The sequence below is a fragment of the Rhipicephalus microplus genome, chromosome 3, assembly GCF_043290135.1.
Source record: "Rhipicephalus microplus isolate Deutch F79 chromosome 3, USDA_Rmic, whole genome shotgun sequence".
Classification (NCBI taxonomy): Eukaryota; Metazoa; Arthropoda; class Arachnida; order Ixodida; family Ixodidae; genus Rhipicephalus; species Rhipicephalus microplus.
In genome coordinates this window covers 131,715,256-131,739,876 of record NC_134702.1, presented here as the reverse complement: position 1 = coordinate 131,739,876, position 24,621 = coordinate 131,715,256, and the positions used below count along the sequence as shown (strand labels likewise).

The 24,621-nt window shown below is 44.4% G+C and overlaps 1 protein-coding gene across 1 annotated transcript in view; it reads right to left on the bottom strand.

Annotated features, from left to right (window-relative positions):
• Positions 1-4,866: 4,866 nt before the first annotated feature.
• Positions 4,867-24,621, bottom strand: part of LOC142803358 (neprilysin-1-like) — a 91,155-nt gene continuing 71,400 nt past the window's right edge. Inside the window, exon 8 of the mRNA XM_075888472.1 lies at positions 4,867-5,256. Coding sequence (XP_075744587.1) covers positions 4,897-5,256 — 360 coding nt within the window. The 3' untranslated portion in view covers positions 4,867-4,896. The remainder of the gene's footprint in view (positions 5,257-24,621) is intronic.

Genomic DNA, 24,621 nt, shown 5'->3' with positions numbered 1-24,621 from the left:
CGTAGCTCGGCAAAAGCAGCCTGTTGCTCGGTAGCCCATACAAACGGTGTGTCGTCGCGTGTAAGGCGAGTCAAGGGCTCCGCTATCTTTGAAAAACCTCTAATGAATCGCCGATAGTATGTACACAAGCCCAGAAAGCGCCGAACAGCCTTTTTGTCTGTATGATGCAGAAACGCGGCTACAGCGGCAAGTTTGTCGGGATCGGGTCGGACTCCTTTCGCGTTTACTACGTGGCCAAAGAATTCGAGCTCTATATAACCAAAGTGACACTTATGTGGTTTGAGTGTAAGATGTGCTGATTGAATAGCCTGTAGCACACTCCTGAGGCGGTGAAAATGTTGCTGGAAGGTTTCAGAAAAAATGACATCATCAAGGTATACGAGACAAGTTTGCCACTTCAGACCAGCAAGCACAGTGTCCATCATTCGCTGGAAAGTTGCGAGCGCTGAGCCCAAACCAAAAGGAAGACTCGAATTTCATACAGGCCGTCAGGGGTCACAAAGACCGTTTTCTCGCGGTCTCGCTCGTCAACCTCATTCTGCCAGTACTCGCTTTTTAAATCCAAAGAGGAAAAATAGTGGGCGTGGTGTTATCTGTCTGACGAGTCGTCGATGCATGGCAGCGGGTACACGTCCTTTTTAGTCACGCTGTTCAGCTTCCGGTAATCGACCCAAAAAAGTAGCGTCCCATCTTTCATTTTGACTAGGTTGACCGGAGAGGACCACGCACTGTTGGAAGGCTCGATGATGCCGTCGTCAAGCATTGCTCGAACTTGCGTACGAATGGCTTCTCGTTCCTTCGCTGACACACGTGGTTGTTGGTGTGGCAATATTCTCATTTTCATACGTATGCAATTTTGTAGGCACATTAGGATTATTAAACAGATTATTTGTCAACCTATTAGTTTTATCAATATAGCCCCGGATGGCTGCGCATACTGTCGCATTAGAGAACCCAGAAATGGAAGCTCCGAAAGGCAAAATGACAGGAACAGATAAATTAATACCACGTAAAGGATTACCACGTAAAGGTATTCCTAAAAGGGTTTGTCGTATTGTGTTACACCACCTGCAGGTCAAAAAAAAAATCTATTGTTTCAAAATTATCACAAAACGCGCTCAGTGGCGAAGGTGCCTGAGCAGACCTGTGTTTATAGAAATTCAGATTTGGTACCCGGCAATGCAGCCTTGTGATAGCTACTTCTTGTTTACGAGGGCGGCAAAAGTCTCTTCCCCAAGGATATAATCACTGGTGATAATCGGTAGAGTTTTTTAGTGCTGTACTTCTAAAGACTTCCATCTGTGGAATCAAGCAGCAGTCATATAAGCGGATGACGAACAGTGCGGTATATCGGTCCGCTAATGGACGACTTAGCTGAAGAATCGGCTATTCCATTTAGAAATGAAGCTTTAGGTCCAGGCACCCTAACTAATCACACTTTTCTCAAATGCGCAGGCACTAAGGCACGAAACGCCTTTGTTACTCGATTATCAGCACCAAGAGAAACTGCCGCACATAGATAGAGAATCTGCTATTATGGCAGCTGATTTAATTGCTGTATACAACTTGTCTAAGGCGAGCACTACTGCCAGAAATTCAGCCACAAAAACGGGTATGAAATCGGTTAGTCGAAGGGAATAAAAGCAATCTAAAATCGGGCTTAAAATACCAACCCCTCACTTTTCGTCACATCGCGATGCGTCTGTGGCAATAATAACGTTTGTTGTAATACTGCGCAAGTGTCTTGTAGCAAACCATTCAAAATATTATAGGGAAGTAATTTTGCGTTATCATGAAAAAAGTATAGTCAAATTTCCACAGGGTATGAATTATCACAACTTGGCATGATGTCGCATACACGCACGTTTAAAGGCTCCAGTGAATTTTGTAAAAATATAATTTGTGGGGTGGGAAATTGCGGTCATCTAGCATCGAAAAATGATTCTGGGGTGGAAATGAAGGCTTTTTATAAATGTCATAATGGTGATTGGTAACTTCTTAAGAATGTCGGAACAGTTAGAAGGCGAATTCTACGGGAAGGAGGAGGGACCCTTGATTCGAGATACAACACATTGTCAGCAACTGTTTTAGGCAGGCCAAGGCATAAGCGCAAAGCTTCTCTTTCCAGAAGAACTATAAGCGTATATGTAAGGCTCATTCGCACATCGGGTTTTGGAGTACGCTAAGAGAGGCAGTACACCGTGGCGTTTTTTCTACGAAGTCAAATCAGTTCTTTCTCTCGAAGCAGGCTTCAGTGTGCTGTTGTATCATGGCGCAGGATCAACGTTGTCGTTGCTGTGGTTGTTCACCTATATTCCGTGGCACATACACACTATGGAGATTGGCCAATATGTGAGTGGTTTTAAGATTATTGTTCAGATTTAGAATAATGGAAATGCATTAGAAGGATTACCGAGTACGTAAGAGATTGTGGTGCTTGATTTAATGCACATAATTATTTAAATAAAGAAACAATTTTTTTTAGAATAGAGCAATATTCTCATTTTTCACGCTTACAATTTTGTAGGCACATCAAGATTCCATTAGGATCATAGCGCAGGAGTGCAGTGCTTGGTTTTACTTAATATTTTATGGGTATCCTGTAAACGCCGGAAAAATCGTCATGCCGTTTGTACGTTTCTACAGCAATTCAGAACGGTCATTTATTAATTCTCTCTTCAAGGTATAGAAACACAGTGCGCGATAAAAATAGCGAGAAAAATTTGCATATTAATTGAATATAACTACTAGGTACCACGTGCAACGCAATCATCACCACATTGCGGAAATGAGCATGTCACTAGCTTCAGTTGCTCCTGGTTATGGCCGTTTTCATTTGTTTATTTTAGTTCTTTTTTGCTGATGGGACACGCATTGTGTATCACGAACAGGTATTGCTCAGGCCGTGTACTCAAAAAGAAAAAAAAATATTACGAGATGCCACGTACAGTGAGAATCAAAGATATGTGAAGCACGAATGAGGAAGGTTGGTATGACACTTTGAAATAGTTACGAGGCGGATGCAAATTATACCGTAGATGACTTCTGTGTGATGATTATCATGTTTGGACGAGCCGTTTACCTTCGACGTCCACTCACGTCGCGCGATACAAATTATGGTAAATGTGGAGCTATCAAAACGGCTGCGAACGCATCGTGAGCGTGGCACATGACACGCATCTCATAATTATAATGATTTCACCAGTCACATAAATACGTGATACATTGTCGTCCCGCAATACCAAATTTCGTATGTTTGATGCTAGCAAAACGATCGCGAAAACACTCTGAGCGTAGTATGTACTCATATATTTGTCATGACACGCATATTATGCTTATCATGTTTGGATGTGTGATTTACCTTCTTCGTCCGTCTGCTTCACGTAATGCAAGTTTGGTATATGTGAAGATAGTGAAACGGCCATGAGTGAATCATGAGCGTGGCATGTAGTCATGTTCTTATATGACACGCATGCCCCACCACGGTGTCCTAGTTGCTAAGGTACTCGGATACTTAGCCACAGGTCACGGGATAGAACCTCGGCCGCGGTGGCTGCAATTGGGATGGAGGCGAAAATGCTGTAGGCCTGTGTGCTCAGGTTGTCAAAATTTTCAGAGCCTTCCACTACGGCGTCTCACATGCGCATAAGGTTTTTTTTCGGACGTTGAACCCGAGATTTCAATTAAATGAAACGCGTTTCATGATTATCATGTTCGCACCAGTCATATACCTTCGTATTCCAGTGATGTCAAGTAACCCGTAATATGGTTTATATGAAGCTAGGTAAACGGCTGTGAGCGCTTCATGAACATGGTGTGTAATGATGACTTATTGACAAGCATGTCATGATTTTCACGTTAACGTTTGTCACTTGTGCTCGCCATGCAGTCATGTCATACCATACCAGTCTTGCAACATGTCATGTGAACGGACCACCACAAGAGCAGCAACACCATGAAATGTAAATCATGACATTCACGGTATACATGTCAGGATTTTTTAACAATAGTCACTTATGCTTGTCATACACTAATGTTACGTCATACCAAGTTTGATATTGACACCATTAACAAAACGCCAAGTAGTGCTAAACATCGTTGGTGGCTAGATAGATAGATGCGGTCATAGTCGCTGAAGTTTGCTAAGAAATCCTTCGCATTAAAAAAACTACGGCATGCTTGGCGTTATTATTGCTTCATGCGTTCCAATAATAAGTTTATTAGACATGTGTAATAAAAAAAAAAACTCCGAAGCATTTTCCCGAGGGTGAACATGGTTAAGTGCGAATGCACGGGGTGATGCTATGACTCATGTTAAAATCCGTTGGCATTCGCCAATGAGTTAACGTAAACTCCCCCGTATGATCACAATGCGATTATCAGGAACCATTAGACACTCTCGGGAAATCTTGGCGAGTTTACGCGTATATGTGAGATTAAATTCGCACTACAATGATGTTTATGTCCATGGCCCGCTTCACCCGCTTGCGCTCGGCTTCAGGGGCCCTTCGCCGCACTGCCTTGTCTTCAACCAGCGCGACATGTTCAACGACGCGTGCGATGCTCGCATTCGATTGCGTTGTACTCGTTGTTGGAGGTATCGCAGTCTAGGTTGATGCCTGCGATGAATCCATACCTATGACGACTTGCCGATCTCGAGCAAGTCGTGGCTGCGCGGGCGGAGGGCGGAGCGCGCGCAATCACGTGGTGTGTGACGTCGCTGCACCGTTGCTACAGGCGCTCCTCTCCGCTCCTCGCGCCGTTGCTAGGGGAGAGCAGGAGGCGCACCGCGGACGGCGGATGCAGGGTCGCCTATAAAGTGCATTCGCACTTAAAAAAAGCAACAAAAAGCACGACGCTCAGGGCATTAAAACGTAAAACATCGTACGCTTTTTATTACCAAACAGAGCATTTTTCCGTTGGATTCATGACAGTTCCCTCTGCGCAGCCAAATGCCCGGGAGAACTCGGGCATGTTCCTGAGGGGAACCATGCAACGCTTCCACGCTGGTGCGTACCGCGATTGTGCGAGTAGTGCGGTGCGTTTGCTTGTGCTCGCACTAGAGCACATTGTCAGGCAGTGGCTGACGAAGTAAAGTTGCTCCGATGTCATGTTCAATCCGACCAGTTTCACGTCCCGATATTTTTGGGGCAAGGAAGCGAAGGCGGCGTAAGCAAACTTGGTTCCTTCGAGGTCACAAAGGTTTTCGGTGTCAATGGAGTCTACCAGCTGGTCATCTATGCCAATTAAGGAGAGCTGCGAATAAAAAATGACAATATGCATTATTTCATTGCATAAAACACTTCACTTAAATAAACAGCTCAGTGAACACAACTGACTAGCTTACGTCCTTAGGGAAAAAATGCCCCACCTCCCCGAAGGAAATCATAAGGTAATGTGAATGCATTGCGTAGTGTCCATAGAACCCAGCATTGGAAGAAAAAAGTTTTCTTTCTTTTTCTTACACCACGCAGTCAATAGAGCTGTTCGCTGCACGTGGCGTTTTTCTATCGCGACCAACATGGTATGCTTTTCAGCTCTAGTAGCATGTATGCACGAATAAAAAAGTTTACTATGAACTGAAGAAAAGAAACAGCGTTCTCGGCTAGGTGTTGGCGTTTCACAGGGGTATCTCGAGCACACATTCCAGGATGTTCTTAAGAAGCACCCAGCCAGTAAACGGTCTAAAGTTAAGGCCTCTCTGCGCTAAGACCGTTCCGTATCTTGTGTCCCAATTCGTTTTAGGGGCAAAGCTCCTTAAGGCAACACCCGTTCGTCCCTCGTCGGAGTCGTAGTGCGTAACCAGTCTTACAGTTTGACCTGCAAGGTGGTGCCAGTGGGAGATTTCTCCTGTGCGTTGTTCAACAATAAAAAATTCGCAGCGTGCGCGTTAACTAAAAGCCGAATTCTCCTGTCTCTCATTCCCAATTAGCAGCCATCGGCATGTACATTGAGCACTATCTGACAAGAAAGGGTTGCTAGGTTATACTCGCTGGGCGTAACCTCCTTGGTTTTAGAAAGGCTTAGCGAGCGTTGGGCTGCTGTGCCATGAATACAGTGAACTGGTATATACCATGATCTCGAGGTTGTTAAAGGTGGGAAGTAGACAAGAAGCGCAAGCCGTAAGAAAGTGTGCGTGTACCACCTCTCGTTTAGTCCTTGGAATGCCAGCTGGATGGCGGTGCTTCTATATGCGGAATATACGATAAAAAGATGCGAGATGATGATACTTAGTGTTGACTAGATGGACGAACGGACACACATACAGATGAAAGAACAGACACACGAATGGCTGCACGGACGGATGGACGCATGAACGAACACAGGGGCGTGTGCATGGACGAACGCATTGATGAACCCACGGATGATCGTGCAGACGCACGAACAGACGCACGCACAGACGGGCGGATGGACGCATGGAGGGTCACACATATGAACGCGTATATGATGAAAAGATGCGAGATGGTGGTACTGGGAGTGTTGACCAGATGGACGAATGGACACAGACAGGTGCATGGACGGACGCATGGATGGCTGCACGGACGGATGGACGCATGAACGAACGCATGAACGGACGCATGAACGGATGCAGGGCCAAATGCATGGATGAACGCAGGGATGGACGCAAGAACGGTCGTGCGGCCGCACGAACAGACGCACACGCGGACGGTCACACAGACGGACGTGTATATGATGAAAAGATGCGAGAGGGTGGCACTGGGAGTGTTGACCAGATGGTCGAACGGGCACACAGACAGGCGCATGGAAGGACGCATGGATGGCTGCATGGACGGATGGACGCATGGACGGACGCAGGGGCGGATGTATGGACGAACGCGGGGATGGACGCACAGATGGTCGTGCGGACGCATGGACAGACGCACGCACGGATGGGTGGATGGACGCACGGACGGTCACACAGACGGACGCGTATATGAAAAGATGTGAGATGGCGGTACTGGGAGTGTTGACCAGATGGACGAACGGACACACAGACAGGTGCATGGACGGACGCATGAATGGCAGCACGGACGGATGGACGCATGGACGGATGTATGGACGAACGCAGGGACGGACGCGCGAACAGACGCACGTACGGACGGGCGGATGGACGCATAGACGGTCACACAGACGGACGCATGGACGGCAGAAGCAAGAACGAATGGACGGACAGTTGCTTCGCCCCACTCTCCATCGTTCACCCCGTGGACATGCTGCCATTTTTTTTCGACTAGGCTGGAGATGGTATCACCTTTTGGCTTCGGTCGGAAAGAACAGGCCCGGTCGTCTGCTCGGTTGCTGATTGGCTGACAATAGAGAGTTTTAGTACTGCGGAATGGTGCTACGTACGCATCACGCAAGCGCCTTGCGTTACGTGGCGTCGTTTGCCACTAATCGGCTTTTAGTACTCCGTAGTACCCGCGTACGTAACGAGCGTGAAGCGTGTTGCGTCATATGGTAGATCAAAATAGAAGCACGTGTTGTTGACAGCCAATGTGAGCCAATCCAAGTGTTATAACCAGATTATGGCCATATTTTAAGCCACAGAGCCGGTCGGTGCTCGCCACGGAGGAAGGAAAGTTCCTTCCTCCATGGTGCTCGCCTTCGGTGCCGTCATTTTGCGAAACGAAGTCTCGCGCTGTCGCGAACTTGTTCGAGAGCGGCGCGATCAGCTCATACGTACGTACGCACGCATCTCATGCGCGCGTACGTAGCGGCTGCGTACGTAATGCGATACGTGCGCGTTGCGGTCTACGCATGCGCACTACGCAGAACGTGGCGTCCGTACGTACGGAACGCCGCCACGTACGCAGCGTACGCAGTACTAAAGCTCTCTAATAAAAAACGGTAACCGCCTGCGCCATGTGCACGTCGGCGGGAGACTAAGCGCCCGCCTGAAGTGACGAAGTGACAGCCAAGGCCTAAGCAGCCGCAAAAACAAAAAAAAGAAAAGCGTCTATAAGGGTGTTATTGTGATGAATACAAAAGGTAATGATCATCCACAGAGGCATTCATCGAAAAGGAGCAAGCCGACGCTACCATTATGCCTTCCTCGGAGCCCGCGATCGCCGACGAGATGTGGTACGCGAGGAGGCCGCCGATCTCATGTGTTTTGTGCCGTCATTCGCTTTGCTTTCAAATTCGTGCTTGAAAATTGCCAGGTATCTGCTTGTCACAGATTCTCACGGTACGCCAATCTCAATCATGTTCGATCGCCGCTAACGGTGTATGCTATGTATATGCGGTTCGTTTTCAAGGTTCATTCCGGTGAAATGCGTACGTGTGTGCTGGCGGTTTGGGTGAAAACAGCCTGGTCCGGTGTGAAACGCCGAGTGATAATACATTCAGTAACGATAAGTTTATTGCCTCAGTTTTGCTGTCGTTGAACATGATCTGTGGTGTGTGCGCTGTCATGGCGCTTCCGCTGGGCTGTAGCGACCGCATCGTTTCCGAAGTGCTCAAACGTGTCCCCAGTTTGCCCACAAAATACAAGTCGGAATATAAACCTACGATGTGCTGCAGCAGTGCTATAGGCAGAAGTGCTGTTTGCTACAGGTGTGCTCCGGAGTGTGCCGTGCATGTGTAGCTTTCTTGTGAATAAGCAGCTTTCTTGTGTGTCAGCTATCGAGGTACAGAATCTGTATCAAAGTTGAATTGGCTATTTCTTTCACGCGTAGGTTGTTTGAAGTAATTTTGGTACTTGTCAACTTTGTGCTTTTGTACAGTGATATATTGCATATGCCTGAGAATGCAGAAGTAAGGACTGACGACGACACCAGGTAGCTTTCATTTGCACCTGTAAATAATGCACCTAGAAAAAATATTTGAAATGGCAGGCCTTCATAAGAGCAAGCACCACTAACAATATGCTATATTACTTGGTTCTTAAGGTTTCCCAACAACACAAACAGCTTATTGAGTAGAAATGTTTGAATGCTCAAGACGTGCTTACTTTGTAATTGAAACTCTTTTACATGTAGGAGATATTTAGAGTAATGCCCTCAAAAAATATAAGTAGCCCAGTAACTTGTAATAAACTTTTCTGACAGTTTTCCCTCACAAGCTAGCTTCGGTCGTGTTACAAAAGCTGGCAGAGTAACCTAAATCAAACATTCCCAGTAACTTGCGTATCCACCTTTTATCATTCCATCGTTTGTGACATACCATTTTGCCGCAATCCTTCATTACAATTAGCTATAGTTAACACAAATTACCCAAATAGGTTGCCTGAACACTTCCTCAGGTACTGTTTTGTCACTAATTTTCTCTAAAGCTCATGCCGAATAATGCATCTTGAGCTCACGCGAGCAAAATATTCCCGTGAGCTATTTTGCAGGTGCTGTCACATAGCTATTAATACTTGGCTGACATAAAAAAGCAGTGATATTGCTGGAGCTCCACAATGTGTCGACATAAATCGCACTGGCGAAATATTCCTCTAAAATATTTTGTAAGAATTGATACAAGTAATTGTTCCTTATTTGTTGCAAAAAAGGGCTGTGACGATATGACGTTTTCATCGTTGCCGTAGTCAGAAAAACATGTTTTCGGGGAAGAGAGATGGGACGGTCACTGGTAAGAGAGCTTATGAATAATTATTACACACACACACACACACACACACACACACACACACACACACACACACACACACACACACACACACACACACACACACACACACACACACGCACATATATATATATATATATATATATATATATATATATATATATATATATATATAGTGGGAGTAATAATTCAATGGGCCAGTTAGTCTTCGTGAAGGTATGGGATATGGCACAACGGGAGCGTTGTCTACAAGGATAAATATATTTATTTCCCAACAGTTTCGGGAGGGGACCTCCCTTCATCAGGGGATGAGTTATACTGACATGAGCTTCTAAACTTCCTTGCTGCCGCGTCCCTCTCGCCTTGAAAGACGTTTGCGAGAGTGAGAGGGAACTGGAAAAAGGAAAAAAAGGGGGGGGGGAAAAAGACGAAAAAAGAAAGAAAAGAAAGAAAGTAAAAAAGAGGAAGAACCACTGTCAACACTGAGAACGAAGCCAACTGTCCGTCTACATCCACCTACGGTTCATATCACGTGCTGTTCAGTTCTTGGCTTGTGTCGGGCCACCCAAGATTGTCGCCGCGGTGCCGGGAGGGTCCGGGACGGCGTGCCTAAAGAAAGGGGTTTCCCCGTAATTGGTCGTTCGGCGGGCGGCGGGTGGTGTGTGTAAAGGAAAGGTTTCTCGTTAATGGGTCGGTCGGCTATTTACCTTTAATCTTCGTCCGTTTCCCTTCAACGGTCATGAAGTGGTAGGCGAACGTAAACACTTTGTATGTGCATGTGGAAAAAAAAAAGGACAGTGTACACGTACGAGTCAGTCAGAAAAAAGCATGGTCTCCAGCTATCAATCTTTGTCACCAATTTTCTCCTGGCTTACTTCTCGGAGGCAGTTGAGTTTTCCGGGGTCTTCGTTGATACCGGCTACTAATGTACGAAATTTGAAAATAAAATATGCCTCACGCTGTTCGCGCTCGCGTCTGTTTGAAAAACCGGACTGCAAAAGAGTTACGCTAATATTTTCAAAACTGTGGTTTGGCAGGCGCAGATGTCTAGATAAAGGTAGCTTCGGCAGTGAAGTGGCGTGGTACCGGTGATTATTGCTACATTGCAACATCTGCGGACAAGAATATATCGGCCAAACAGACACGCCATTTCGGCTGCGGTTCAATAATCACCGGTACCACGCCAGTTCAAAATTTCTAGAGCACTCCACTACAGCATCTCTTACAATCATATGGTGGTTTCAGGACGTTGAACCCTACAAATCAATCAATCAATCAATAAATCAATCAGACTGGTGTGTAATTCACGCGATGCAAAAAATACTATTGAATTAGGCATTAAAGTGGGCAGTGATTTCTTGTTTAGCGACAACAGGATCGCCGTCGTGCATACTATGGTCGAATGGATTACTTTATTTGCTGAGAAAGGAGGGTTCAACCTACCTCGGTGTATGTTCGTGCATAAGTTTGTATGTGTGCGCGTACATTTACCATCAGAACTTGCTGGAAACAGTTTGGATGAAGTTAGGCACGGTAATAACAATGTTTAGCACCCTTAATACCATTTTTATTTATTTTAGTATATTACTAATAAACCACAGTAAGACACTATTATATCACGATTTGATGAATGAGGTGCCTTCGGATTGTTTTCTCGTGATTTTAACAGAAGAAACTATGGGTGTGTAACTTGGGTTCATCAAATCGCTAGAGTGGGATGGAGTAAGAATGAGCTCACTGAACTGATATTCAAGAGTGTGCGCATCGACCCCTGTGACGCAATGTGTGTTTGTCAATCTTGCATTATTTTGTTCGACAAAATCATTAATTTCTTCCTATTGCGTAATAAAACTCCACCGCTCGTGTATTATTTGTTTTAGAAGAGCTCAGGCTTCTCGTACACTTCTACTGCCAGCAATGATACCTTGTAAATGGAGACATACTTCGAAAAGTACACATGGCTGGTATGTGAAAGAATTAAACTTTGCTGTGAGTAGCACCCATAAGCCTGTGTGTCGACGTATGTACTTGCCGTTTCTCGTGCTTAAAAAACTTTGCCATTTACTACACGTATGCTATGCTCTACTGGACACTGTGCAGATGAAATAGTCAAAAATGAAATAAAATATTTTGCGATGCACAACTGCAGCGGAATTCACGACTAATACCGTCCTCTCCGAAGAATACGTCGGAAATACAAAAGAATGCTCACTCACTCACCCTGAGATTTTCCAGGCTTCCAAGACTCTTACACGCACAATTACGTCTACTGACGTTCACATGTGTTCACTTGCATATAAACTTGCACATAGTAATACTCAATGCTGCTTGCTCGCATGCTTAATCACGCCTTCATACTCACACAAGTACTCACTAACGTTCATACTCAGGACTACAAACACTCAAAAGCACTTGTCCTCCGCATTCATACTCATGCCTTCTCATGTGTATTGTCACTCTTGCATGACCAGTACTGACTCGTGCTCATGCATGTAAGTTGCCTACCTGTCATGGAGAAATCAAGACAGGCAGATGTCACATTACTAATCTGCGGATAAGAAAACTTGTCTCAATCCTAACTTCGAAGATATTGTGATCTTGAAAGTTTTGACTTGTTCAACTGTTTGCTCAGGATGTTACCAAAACATTTTTGGGGTTTGAAACTTGAGTTCAACTACTTGGCTCTTGTTTGCTGTTACGCAGCTTGTTTCAGTGTGGAATCGAAATTCTTGGGTCTATGATTATTCATTGGAGCATGTAGTATGTATTTTTAGGGAAGTAATAGCAATAGTTTTTATTGAGTATGATTAGTTATATATATTAGTATGTGAATAACAATCATAATACATTTTAACTAGAAGCCGTATTTTGCTTATTTTCTATTAGACAGATTCTGATAGTCGGTTTGAAAGTTTCATACTACAATGCGAGATACACTGTTTGGTTCTCCACTGTGTATACGTTGTTAACTTAACTGTTAATTCTTAACTGTGTATCATCGTAACAGATTATGAGCTTCTTGTCAAGTGCATGTGCGCGAGCGCGCGCGCGAGAGAGAGAGAGAGAAAACTCGATTTGCGCATAACTTGGAGCATTCCAAATGATCGGGCCCCTATTCCAGGTCTCGGATGCCTCTAGTCATCATCTCTACCCGCTGAACCAGCCAGCGCGGATCAACAATTGCTGAGCTGGACAGCACTGCCTACCACTGTTGCTCTGTTGTGTTCATGTTGTGGTGTTCTTCATTGTGATGCATACACTCCCACGTGATTTGAAACAGAGTTGCTGTGGCCCCACACCACGGACATATATATCTGTATGTTGTGGGGTAGAATACATGCAGCTTGTGTAAGTTCGTGTATGTGTTTGTTTGGATTCTGCGTAATGCCACCGATTCTATTGCTCTGAGTTTCTTATGCGGTGCTGGATACAGTTTTCTATTGTCTTTGTAATAATGAGGAATTGTACCAAAGTTAGGGTCTAGGGGCGTTGGATCCTCTATTGCAGTGTGCAAGGAAGCTCGGTGATTTGCGAAGCCTCGAGCAGCCTCATCCGCAAACTGGTTCCCGGTGATGCCCTCGTGCCCTGGCGCCCAGATAATAGTTTGGGTGTATTCAATTGGAAAGTCTTTATGAGCTTTTGTTAGAATTTGGCAGGCCTTCATACATATTGTCACGGGGTCGGGACGTGGCTGAAGACAGGAGACTTTATGTTGGGATATAACTGTTTATTTGGGTGAACCTGTGCCCAGTAATATGAAAGTTCGATTGCAGTAGCAGTCTTGCACGGATAGAAGTGAACGGAGCGTCAGTCGTCGATCAAATACTGACAAGCGGCGAAGCACGTCAGCAATTATACTCTTGCCGTCGAATGTTCTAGCTTTATCGCTGGTGGTGGCGTAGGTTCCAGAATAATCTGTAGAGTTCGCAGAGTAAGCGTGATCTAATCGAAATGAAGTCTGCCACTTCAATCCGGCCAGTACTGTACCCATAACGCGTTGAAAAGTTGCAGGCGCTGAGCAAAGACCGAAGGGCATCACCTTAAACTCGAAGAGGTGTTATAAACGTCTTCTCTCGGTCTTTTTCGTCGACTTCGATTTGCTAATAGCCAGGCTTGAGGTTCATTGACAAAAAGGACTTGGCGTTATGGAGCCGATCAAGTGCGTCGTCTATTCGTGGAAAAGGATACACGTCCTTTCTTGTGATTTTGTTCAGGTGGCAATAATCGACGCAGAAACGTATGGTGCCATCCTTTTTTTTCACTAACACCATGGGGGATGCCCATGGACTCTTGGACAGCTGGATAATGTCATCGCGCAGCATTCCACCAACTTGTCTCCTCATGGCCTCGCGTTCTCGCGTCGAAACCCTGTACGGACTCTGACGGAGTGGTCTGGCATTTTCTTCGGTTATGATGCGATGTTTCGTGATTGGGTTCTGCCGAAGTTTTGATGGCGACGAAAAGCAATCTTTATATTGCAGGAGCAGGGCCTTGAGCTGTTCTTCCTTATGATTCGGAAGTCTGGGATTGGCATCGAAAGCTATGGAAGGGGCTTGGTTCCTCTGAGCAGGTGCCGCAGAATCGGTGAGGGCGAAAGCACTGGTGGCTTCGACAATTTCTTCGATGTATGCGACCGTAGTTCCTTTGTTCACATGTTTGTACTCATTGCTGAAATTCGTGAGAATTATTGTTGTTTTGCCTCCCCACATCTCTGCGATTCCTCTTGCGACGCAAATATTTCGGGTGACCAACAGATGCTTACTGCCTTCAACGACGCCTTCCAAGTAAGGTGATTCAAGAGCGCCGACTGAAATAATGACGCTTTAGTGAGGCGGAATGGTGACTTGTTCTTCCAGCACATTCAAGGCAAGGTTTCCTGACGGCGTGTGCACCGGTAGTGCTTCTTCTGTGGATAACGTTATCGACTTTGTATTTAGGTCGATGAGAGCACCATGGAGGCATAAGAAGTCTATGCCAAGGATGACATCTCTCGAGCAACGCTGTAAGACTACGAAGTCTGTAGGATAAATATGGCCGTTAATGGTGACTCTCGCTGTGCAGATTCATGCCGGTGTTACGAGATGACCCCCGGCTGTGCGGATTTCGGGGCCTTTCCAAGCTGTCCTAAGTTTTTTAAACGTCGCGGCGAACGACCCACTGATGACGGAGTAGTCGGCTCCAGTATCGACGAGAGCGGTCACACTGTGACCGTCGATAAGAACGTCGAGGTCGCTAGTTCGCCGTCTGCAGTCAGGCAACAATTATACTGTCTGGTGCGCAGGTCCATGGTCTTTTTGATAGTGGTCGCTTCGGCTACAAATTCTTGGACGGTGTTCGGTGGATTTCTCATCAGTCCCACGAAGAGCTCCTGTTTGTCCCTTCGCATGAGGAAACGAACTTTTTCTCCTCAGGCAAGTCTTGGTCGGAGTGACAGAATAGGCGGGTCATTTCTTCTGTGGAAATGGCGACATTTTCATTTGGTAGCTGAACCCGGGTCTCTAATAAAGCAGCGGCCCTCTCTTTGCGAGTGACGCTCACGAAAGTTTGCAAGAATGCGCCGCAGAAAACATCCGACGTTTGGAGCGTGGACTCCCGATTTCCGAGCCAGGTTCTTGCGGTGTCTTTTAAATAGAAAAATACACGACGGAGCTTTTCGTCATGGTCCCAGTGGTTGAGGGTGGCTGAATGGTTGAGGGCGGTGGTTGAGGGCGGTTGAGAAACATGGTCGTATATTTCTAGCCAGGACTCCGGGTCTTCGAACGATGACTCATGGAAAATTGGTGGTTCCCTGGGTTGATGCATGACCATCGCGGGCTGGGACGCTGTGGTTGTCTTTGTTGCTGCAGTCGCGGTCATGGCTTTGGTCTTCCGCGCCTTGTCTTGTAGAAGCCCGTACTCCGGTGGTAGCCCTTGCTGTCGGCGGCTTGTTCGCTGCTCCTGGTTGGCGTCGGTGTCTTCTTCGCGACGTGGGCTGGGTTCGCGGCTTGACAGGAGCGTCCGGTACATGAACAAAGCAGCGCCTCCACCACATGTCACGGGGTCGTGACGTGGCCGAAGACAGGAGACTTTATGTTAGGATTTAACTGTTTATTTGGGCGAACCTTTGCCCGGTAAACGGAAAGTTCAATTACAGTAGCAGTCTTGCACAGATAGCAGTGAATGAAGCGTCAGCCGTCGATCAACTACTGACAAGCGGCGAAGCGCGTCGGCATTTATACTCTTGCCGTCGAATGTTCTCGCGTTATCGCTGGCGGTGGCATAGGTTCCAGAATAATCTGTACAGTTCGCAGAGTAGGCGTGATCCTATCGAAATGATCCACTACAGTCCGGAAGCTTCTCGAAAACTACAGCCGCGATTCGCGCTGAGAATGGTGTATTGTTTTGGGACGATAACAAAAATTGGGAAATGGGACTTTGCAATATTCTACCTTTATCGCAATTTTTACATGCAGCCTTCGAATCGGTGATTATTGTGATTGGGGCTTTTCGCTCCCTGCCCTCCTTTATTGCCTGCGCGATCACTATCTCCTCCGCTTCTCTGATAGAGGCTTAAGCAACGGAGGCACAACTTGTAACGTTTCCCGCAGGTCGCAGGTTCGAATCCCGGCTGCGGCGGCTGCATTTCCGATGGAGGCGGAAATGCTGTAGGCCCGTGTGCTCAGATTTGGGTGCACGTTAAAGAACCCCAGGTGGTCGAAATCTCCGTAGCCCTCCACTACGGCGTCTCTCATAATCATATGGTGGTTTTGGGACGTTAAACCCCACATATCAATCAATCATACTTGTAACGTTTCCTATTCGGCCTGTGACCACGGCCATCATGTTTTTTTTGCATTTGCCTAATATGGTTCAGCGTCTGTAAATCTCGCCGTATTCAAATATTTTATCTTTTTATCTATGTAAGCGGATCTTGCTTTACGTCTTACAGCATGTAAAACTGGGTCTATGTTCTTTGGTAGGTGATATATTTCGTCTGAACTGAGCACGACAGATCCTTAGCTCTTTCATGTGCTTGTACGTGTTGACCGAGGCCGATCCTTTCAAGAAGTTTTCTGCCGGTTGGCGTCTGTAGCAGGTGGTTAATCAGGGTGGTTACTTGCGCTTCAGCCAACTCATCAAATGTATTGTGACGTCCGGGCGCTAATCGCTTCGCAGTTGAAGTGCTTTTTGGTAGTCGCAGAGCCGCTTCATATGCCATCCTTATTATTCTGTTTGCTTTTGCTTTCTCGTCTCTATTCATGGTGTGGTAGGGTAACGAGTATGTTAGTCCGCTGATGACTAAGCTCTTTACCAAACGAAGCGCATCTTGTTTTTCCAGTCCAGCACAATTCTTCGTAAAATTGTGAAACTCGCTAGGCTTCTACGCACTGTGGCTCCATTGCGAAACCACAAGCAGTCATTTTGATAGTTTTTGAGACGCTGAGTGGCCATTTTTATACCTAATGTCATCACAACTAGCCAGATTGCAGCATGAAGTCCCTATATTTGCCTGATGTGTCACAGGAAACCAGACATTATTATGAATTGATATATCTCATCACGATTTGATTTGCTTCTCACTTGCTCAGAGTTTTCTTTGTATCCATAAAATTAACACAGCAGTTGAAACTCTCCTTTGAAAAGTGGTGCCCTACTCCTTTAGAAGATTAGCTGTTGAGGCGAATTTGAAAGTGTCATTGAGGCCAACGTACCGGGCAGTCTTTGAATGTCCCTGCTGGCTTGCCATTTTGACAAAAGAGTTTGGCCCTCTGTGACTCACTACCGAGTTTCACAATTCTTTCTTCACTAGCACCAAGTCCCGAACCTCATTTCTTGGTACAGCTCTAGTCTGTTTTTTTGTCGAAGTTCCTTTTCACTCTCTTTCTGTATTTAGTTTCACCCTCTTTATTTCACTCTTCTGTCAGGCCGATCATCATTTCAACTGACAGCCACGTTGGCTGGTAAATATGTTGCTTTGCAGAAAAAGCGGAAATTTTGTTCATGAATGTTGCTTTGTTTTTGTTTTTTTCCCACTCCTGCGATTGCTCATTGAGGCTGCAGTATCTCAATGTACATAAGAAGTCGTGTGCACCCTCGAGATGCTTCTTAGGGCTGTGTAGGATGAGCTACGTCATTTAAAGCAAGCTTCTCCTTCTTTCGGGAAGTCTGGACATATGCCTAATTACTCAGTTACGCCTCAAATCGCTTGCTTCACCCGCCCATTACCTGCTGAATGACATGTAGCAGTAAACCTGAGTGCGATTCGCTGTTAGTTTGCCATTTATTGGGTGAATGACTTTGTAAATCTGCTTGACTGTCCTTACTAATAATGACTTTTTGTCAAACATCTTTTAGTTTAGAAGAAGCTCAGGTATCTTCCTTTCTGCTTTTGCTGCCCCCGTCCTTTTACAAGCCATAACCTCTGAATTTTTCTCAATATTTTTTGAAGTCCATGTGAGGGACCTCCAACGGTGCAGAAAAGTGTTGTGATTGTACCTTTTGTTGAGTCAGCTGCCTTTACTTTATTAACCACGCACTCGTGATAAGACTGTACTTATTTTGTTGTTTCTTCTTTTATGCCGAATCACGGGGAACTGCTTGGTTAACATCATGTACGTTTACCGCATGCCATCATAACCACCGAAATTACTTCAGTAATGATAAAGATTGAATATTTTTGGATTAGTGTAGTTGGCAACGTGATCAATCCTGCTTGTGCGAGTTTTATAGCTCCAGTTTATTCTTGAAATTTGACAGCTCGTACTGTTTTACACATCAGCTAGTGGGTTCCCCGATTAGGATACTGCCCCACCGTTTTTCCTTGAGGCTTTTGGGTGCCTTTAGAATGACCGGCGCTTATTTCTCTGTTGTCGTGCTATTCACTTCCGCTTCGTTAAAAGTGTCCAACCACAGAACTATTTGGCAGTCTTTCTCTCACCATTATTGCGATTCATCTATATTCAGCTTGAATGGTAGAGAAGTCTAGTAGACTAAGTACGGAATCACATCACATAATTTTTTAACAGTGCAAACCTCCCTCTGCTTCCATTCCTTGAGTTCAGTCTTTGATTTAGCCACTTGTGCAGCTGTCGGCTCTTGTACTCGATGTTATGCCATCTCTGGCACTTGCTCCGTGATGTTGACACACCTAAACGTGCAGATTTCTTCGCACGAAACTGTCCTAAAAAATGCAAAAATATCGCTAGACAGCACGTTGCTGAACTCTAAATTTAAATCAATTTTGTTTTCTTTTTCTCTACTTCTAGGCTGGCCCCTGAAGTAATGTGGATCAGTGACCAGAGCTGGAATGCTGCCGCGTACTGCTGCTAAGCTCAGTGTGGACAAGTACTGCAATGAAGACAACCTCTGCATTTGTGGACTTTCTCTGAAGGCATTCAGTACACATAATTTCTCATTCTGCTTGACAGAAAACTTTTGTGAATCATAATCTTTGCTAATATTTGAAAATATGAAATTAAGACATGAATCGCCAGAGCAAGCCTGCTCCGAAGGGGACTTCTTATTTACTTTGAATAAAAAATCGCAAATACAGTTTGTAGTGTGGGATATTTTTGCTTTCACTTATCTTAAAGCAAGCAAAATCTGTCCTGTTAAGTCATCTGCAAGCACAGTTACTGCAGAGTACTGTCTGTCATCACAGGTAAAATCAAAGTCGAACCTATCTCAACTTTTCTAGGGCTGGGTGTACTTTCTGCGGTGCTATGACTTCAATTTCTGGCCCCTCATAATCCTTGAATTGAAATGCTTTTTGCTGGTTATAAGATATTTTATAATAATAAAATATATTAGGTAAGCCATTTGGCTTGCCCTGTCAATTTATCAGCTGTGTTATCGCTATCAATAAGTCAAAATGTTTATTTGTTGCAAAATATATAAACGAATTGGGGTTAGTATATACAGAAGGAGGTCCCATAGCTCCAGGCTGAAGGAGGACCTCCTATGAAGAATATACATATTGATACGTATAGCAAAATGACAACTATAAAGTGGCAAGTCGTTATAAATAACTAAAGACAAGGCGAAATTGTGATGTGAATTCTCGTAGAAATGGTAATAAAACAATGTTTAGTAAATACACAAGGCTGCGATAAAGAAATGGCAGTAGAACCTTGAACAAAAGGGACTTTAATTATTGATACACCAGACAACTCAAATCTACCTAAAAGTGATGGAGAGTTGCTTAGTGCATAGTGGTATTGAACTCCAAAAGTGTATGGCAGCACATATGCTAATGTGTTTGCCGTAGTTGGTGCGTGTATGTGGTAGTAAAACATTGTTTTTCGAGGCAAACCTGGGTAGATTAGCAATTACGAATTGAAATTTATGCAAAACATTGGCTGTTATTCAAGCGTGAAGACACTAAATACAAAGATCCCCAGTTTATATTTGAATAAGTTACACACTTTTAGTACACTAAGTTGCTGAAAAAGTGGGGACACGCTGGTAAATGGAATACTGAATGTAAGAATGCGAATGGCTTGATTTTGGAGACGTTGAATTGGGAGGACATGAAAAGGATAGGTTTTCGCCTATGACATGATGCAGTACGTAATATAGCTGGGGATGATGGCGTAGTATAGTTTAAGCAAAGTCGAAGTATGGTCGTGCCTCAATGTTCCCGTACCATGAGCTTTCCCTTGTTCAATTAGTGAAATGTGATGATGGTACTTTTATGCGCATCTAGGAGTACTCCCAAGAATGTGATCTTAATAGTACAAAGATGTTTGTGGCTGTGAATAGTAATGGCGGGGGTAGGTGAGAGAGCACTATGACTAGAATGGAAGATAATGAACTGTGTTTTCTTTCTGTGAATGGGCACTTGTGTACTGTTCTGCTTCACGAAATAGAATCACATTAAATCAGAAAAAGGTAGCTGTTGGGATTAGATTTCATATTTTTGCAGCTGCACAATTGTGAGAAATGAAATTTCAACTTTCTAAAACTATAGATAGAAACAACTCTTGGAGAAACATAAAAATTAATATTCTGATGTGGTCATGATGAACACTGCAGTAGTTGGCGGGATTAAGAGCAAATTTTATTTCAGTGAACATTTGCCTGAAAAACGAAAAGTCAAACTACAAGCAATATATAGTCTGCCTTGATAGCGGTAGACAGTGCGTTGGCCATTATTAACCTGGAAAGCAGTACAGCACGTCTAGTTTGACACATGTGCTATCTAAAATTCCAGGATTATTGCTGGTGGCTGCGTAAGCTATAAACTATTCACGTCCTACCAATAGACTTAACAAGGTGATCAGTTATCACGGAGCTCCTAAAACAGTGCTGCGCCAAGTGTTGCTTAGAGTCTTTGTAGATGAAACCCAACTTCATCGAAATAAAACACACCTGGCAATATGCGTGTACTTAGTTGTCAGGCTTGTCATTTATATGCTAAATTTATTCTAAGTAGAAAGATAGTTTTATCACCAAAGGCCAAAAAAAACATCTGAATGTGGTGTGTTGGGCTGCATGTGTTATTGCCGTAAGAAATATATGAAGCAATTCACATACCTGTAGTAACAATATATGTGGACTTCACATTCCCCAAGCAGTTCGCTAAGGGAGGTAATGTATTTTATTCTTTTCAACACATCTTGTAACAGCCTCTGACAACGACAAATATTCTCTGACAACGACAAATATCTAATTGCATTTTCGTTTTTATATCAGGACAACATTGAAATATTGATGTGAGGCGTTGCATTTATATTTACTATTTTTTTCAACAACGCACATATAAGAACGTAGGCATTTGACTCAACTTGAGGCAGAAAATGGATGTTTCCAAAACTTCTCGGAAGATACAATTTATTGATATTAAGAATTGTTTTTAGCCAAGCTGCCACTCGTTATTCGTGCAAGAATTTCGCCAATGTATTGGCACTCACTGCATTTTCTGCCTGCCATGTGCTGAATTGTAAGACGTACTTTTTTTGCACTTCGCTCTGTTAATTTTATTGCTATCACAGCGAGTTATTAGTGCTGTCTGAACTTGTGTTTTTGTAAATATTGCACAAATATTTCAATAAGAAACAAGTAAGTTTTTATGACACGCTTATGCTTAGTTGACTGATGTAAGCTAAGAGTAAAAAAATGTGCTATAAAGTGATCCTTCTTGCTAATGAACAGCAAAATTCAGAGCAACGTTCACCAAACACATTTATGTCTTTACTTGCATTGCATGCCAAGAATGGGCATCACTTGCAGCCAGGTATGTTTTCTTTTTTCATTTACGTACCCTAAGGCATGTAAAAGGGTGTGTCCAATGAGAGATAGAATACACCACAAAAACAAAAAACACTCTTGATGTTTACAAATGCCAAATAATATTTACACAAAAAGGTGGTGGGTCATTTGTAGCGACAACATTACTAGGGACATGCAAATATTTGAATAACGAATAAAATAACATTTTCTAGTTGAATTGAATGATACATATACGAACACCTAATAATTTAAAAAATAAGCAACCCCTGTGTGAGAACCAGGAAGCAGCAAAACATGCGATCAGCTGAAGGTTTGTTTTGTTCTTGTAATCATTGAACTACCACAACAAATGCAGCCCAAGTATTGGCAGCACAATTAATGCTATAATCATTACCCGATAAAGCACTTTTGCTACCAACTCCACTTTCACCCTGTTTTTACTGTGGTGAAGCTGAATCGAATAATTCTTTCCTGTTTTCGTCATTAAAGTTAGGCACTGTGAGTGTATTCAGCTTCACAAATAAAAACACAAGCAAGTGTTTTATTCACGTAAATTGTTCTTACAAATACAGCTCTCAGCACGTGATTTTTACATGCCTTCTGTGCCAGAATATATGTGATAATTTAGCCTGCTCCAATAAATCTTTAGCTACATGCATGGTCTTCGGTTCTAAATTGTTTAGATTTTATGCCGCATTTTTACTTAAAATCTTGCAACAGAGCTTCAGCTTTAATAGTGTAGTTGCTGCGGTATTTCGAAGACTCTGTTTGCTGCTGTATACAAGCTTATCACAGTTTTCATAATTGTATTACCATCTGGTGGCAGTACGAGAATACTTTTCAAATAAACTCTCGTGGAGTTCTAGGAATATTAAAAAAATTCTACAATTTGAAAACTATCAGAAGAGTGTTAGGTTTATTTAGGCGTTTAGTTGGTTATACCGCTATTGGATTCGTATTGGATTTGCTTTTGAAATTCACTACTCGTAAACCGCTTGCTTGCGGGCCTCTTGTACTATGACAGTGCTTGTGCTGACAATGCTTCGCCCCTCTCCATCTTTGCATCGCAGTGAAGTAAGCAAAAACAAAAACGCGGGCAGAAGGCGGGTTTTCTATATGCACAAGATACAATAGATTTTGAAATGCACTTGGTCAAGAGGGAATACGCTGTTACCCACGTCCTTCTCTTTTAATAATATCGTGGCGTATCGCTACTCATGTGAACGGAATTGCATGGCTTGTTTATAGAGTGACACTGCGAAGATATTTGTTTGTAGCTCTGTCGAGGAACTGCTACAGATATTGATGCTTCTAATTTCGCATCGAAATCATTATCAGTAACGGTGGCATTTACTATGGGTAGCCTAAGATATGGTAAAGTGAGAGCAGATGAAGTGACGTGTGCGACGTAGGCACTCAAGTGCTCCGACACCGGCTATTTGAGCTGCAACAAAAGCTTACCGAGTTACCATTATTGTTATATAGTCCACACATGAACGGTTTACACCGTCATCTTCCATTATTCATGGCATATCTGCACCGACTTCGATGCTTTTGGCGATCATTGCAAACGGAGCGACGAGTCTTTCAGCAACAGCGTTTCTGCAGCACCTTGGTAGCAACAACTACTTGATAGCGCCCTCTTCCCATTCATCGTAGCCAGTTTGCCAGTACGCGTGCGAGCATCAACTTTGTTCTCACCACGGTCGTGGCATCTGCATCAGATATGTCCGCGCCCGACACACGAACCCTGCATCATCGTCATGGGCGCAGCCACGTTTACTGACAAAATTGCACACGAACGAATGAGCACGCAGCTTCCGAGAACCTCCTGAGGCCAACTGGCGCATGCATTGTAGGGGGGGGGGGGTCTATCCACTCGCCTTTGTGAACTCACGCACCGGAATGCTTCCCGCTAGTGGGCCCGTACCTTTCCCGGTTGTCGTCGGCGTTGCGAGGGTTAGAGAAGATGATTACTTTCGCGAATGGCGACGTGAGCACCGATGAGGGGCGAACCAACGAATACGCAAGCGTCGGCTGACCAGCGACACCGACAAAGTGCGAGTGAAGAACATCAATCGCCTTCGAAAATACAGACGGCGCGCTGGCAACATTGAGAGGACGCGAGCCAAGGAAGACGAGCGCAAGCGGGTCTAACGGGTCCCGCTTCCTGTGTCGTCGCGTTTCTAACAAACGTTTACTTGAGTAAACGCTACACCAAGTTCCGCTTCAAACCGTTTTTTCAGCCCCCGCATCGACGGCCGTTTCAACCTGGTCAACGCCGTGTGTACCACTGCTGCTTCGCATCTCATCAGGGTTTCCTTGGTCGATAGTTTTGTAGAGGCGAAGCTTCTTATAGCGGCACCCGTTTATCCCTCGTAGTCGTAGTAAGTAAAAATTATTCCATTTTGACCACCAAGGAGGTGCTGATGGGAGATTTCTTCTGTGCGTTGTTGAACAATAAAAATAGTGCTAAATTTACATGCCAATAGCTGCTAATGGGGCATGAGAAACAGGAGCATTCAGCTTTTAGTTAACCCGCACGCTGCCATCCCCAATAGCAGCCATTGGCATGTACATTGAGCACTATCTGACAAGAAACAGTTGCTACGTTATACTCGTTGGGTGTAACCTCCTTAGTTTTAGAAAGGTTTAGCTAGCGTTGAGCCGCAGTGCCATGAATACAATGAACTAGTATATACCATGAACTCGAGGTGGTTAAAGCTGGGAAGTAGATACGAAGCGTAAGCCGTAAGATAGTTAAAGCCGAATTCTCCTCTCTCTCATTTACCATTAGCAGCCATGGCATGTACATTTAGCACTATCTGACAGAAAAAG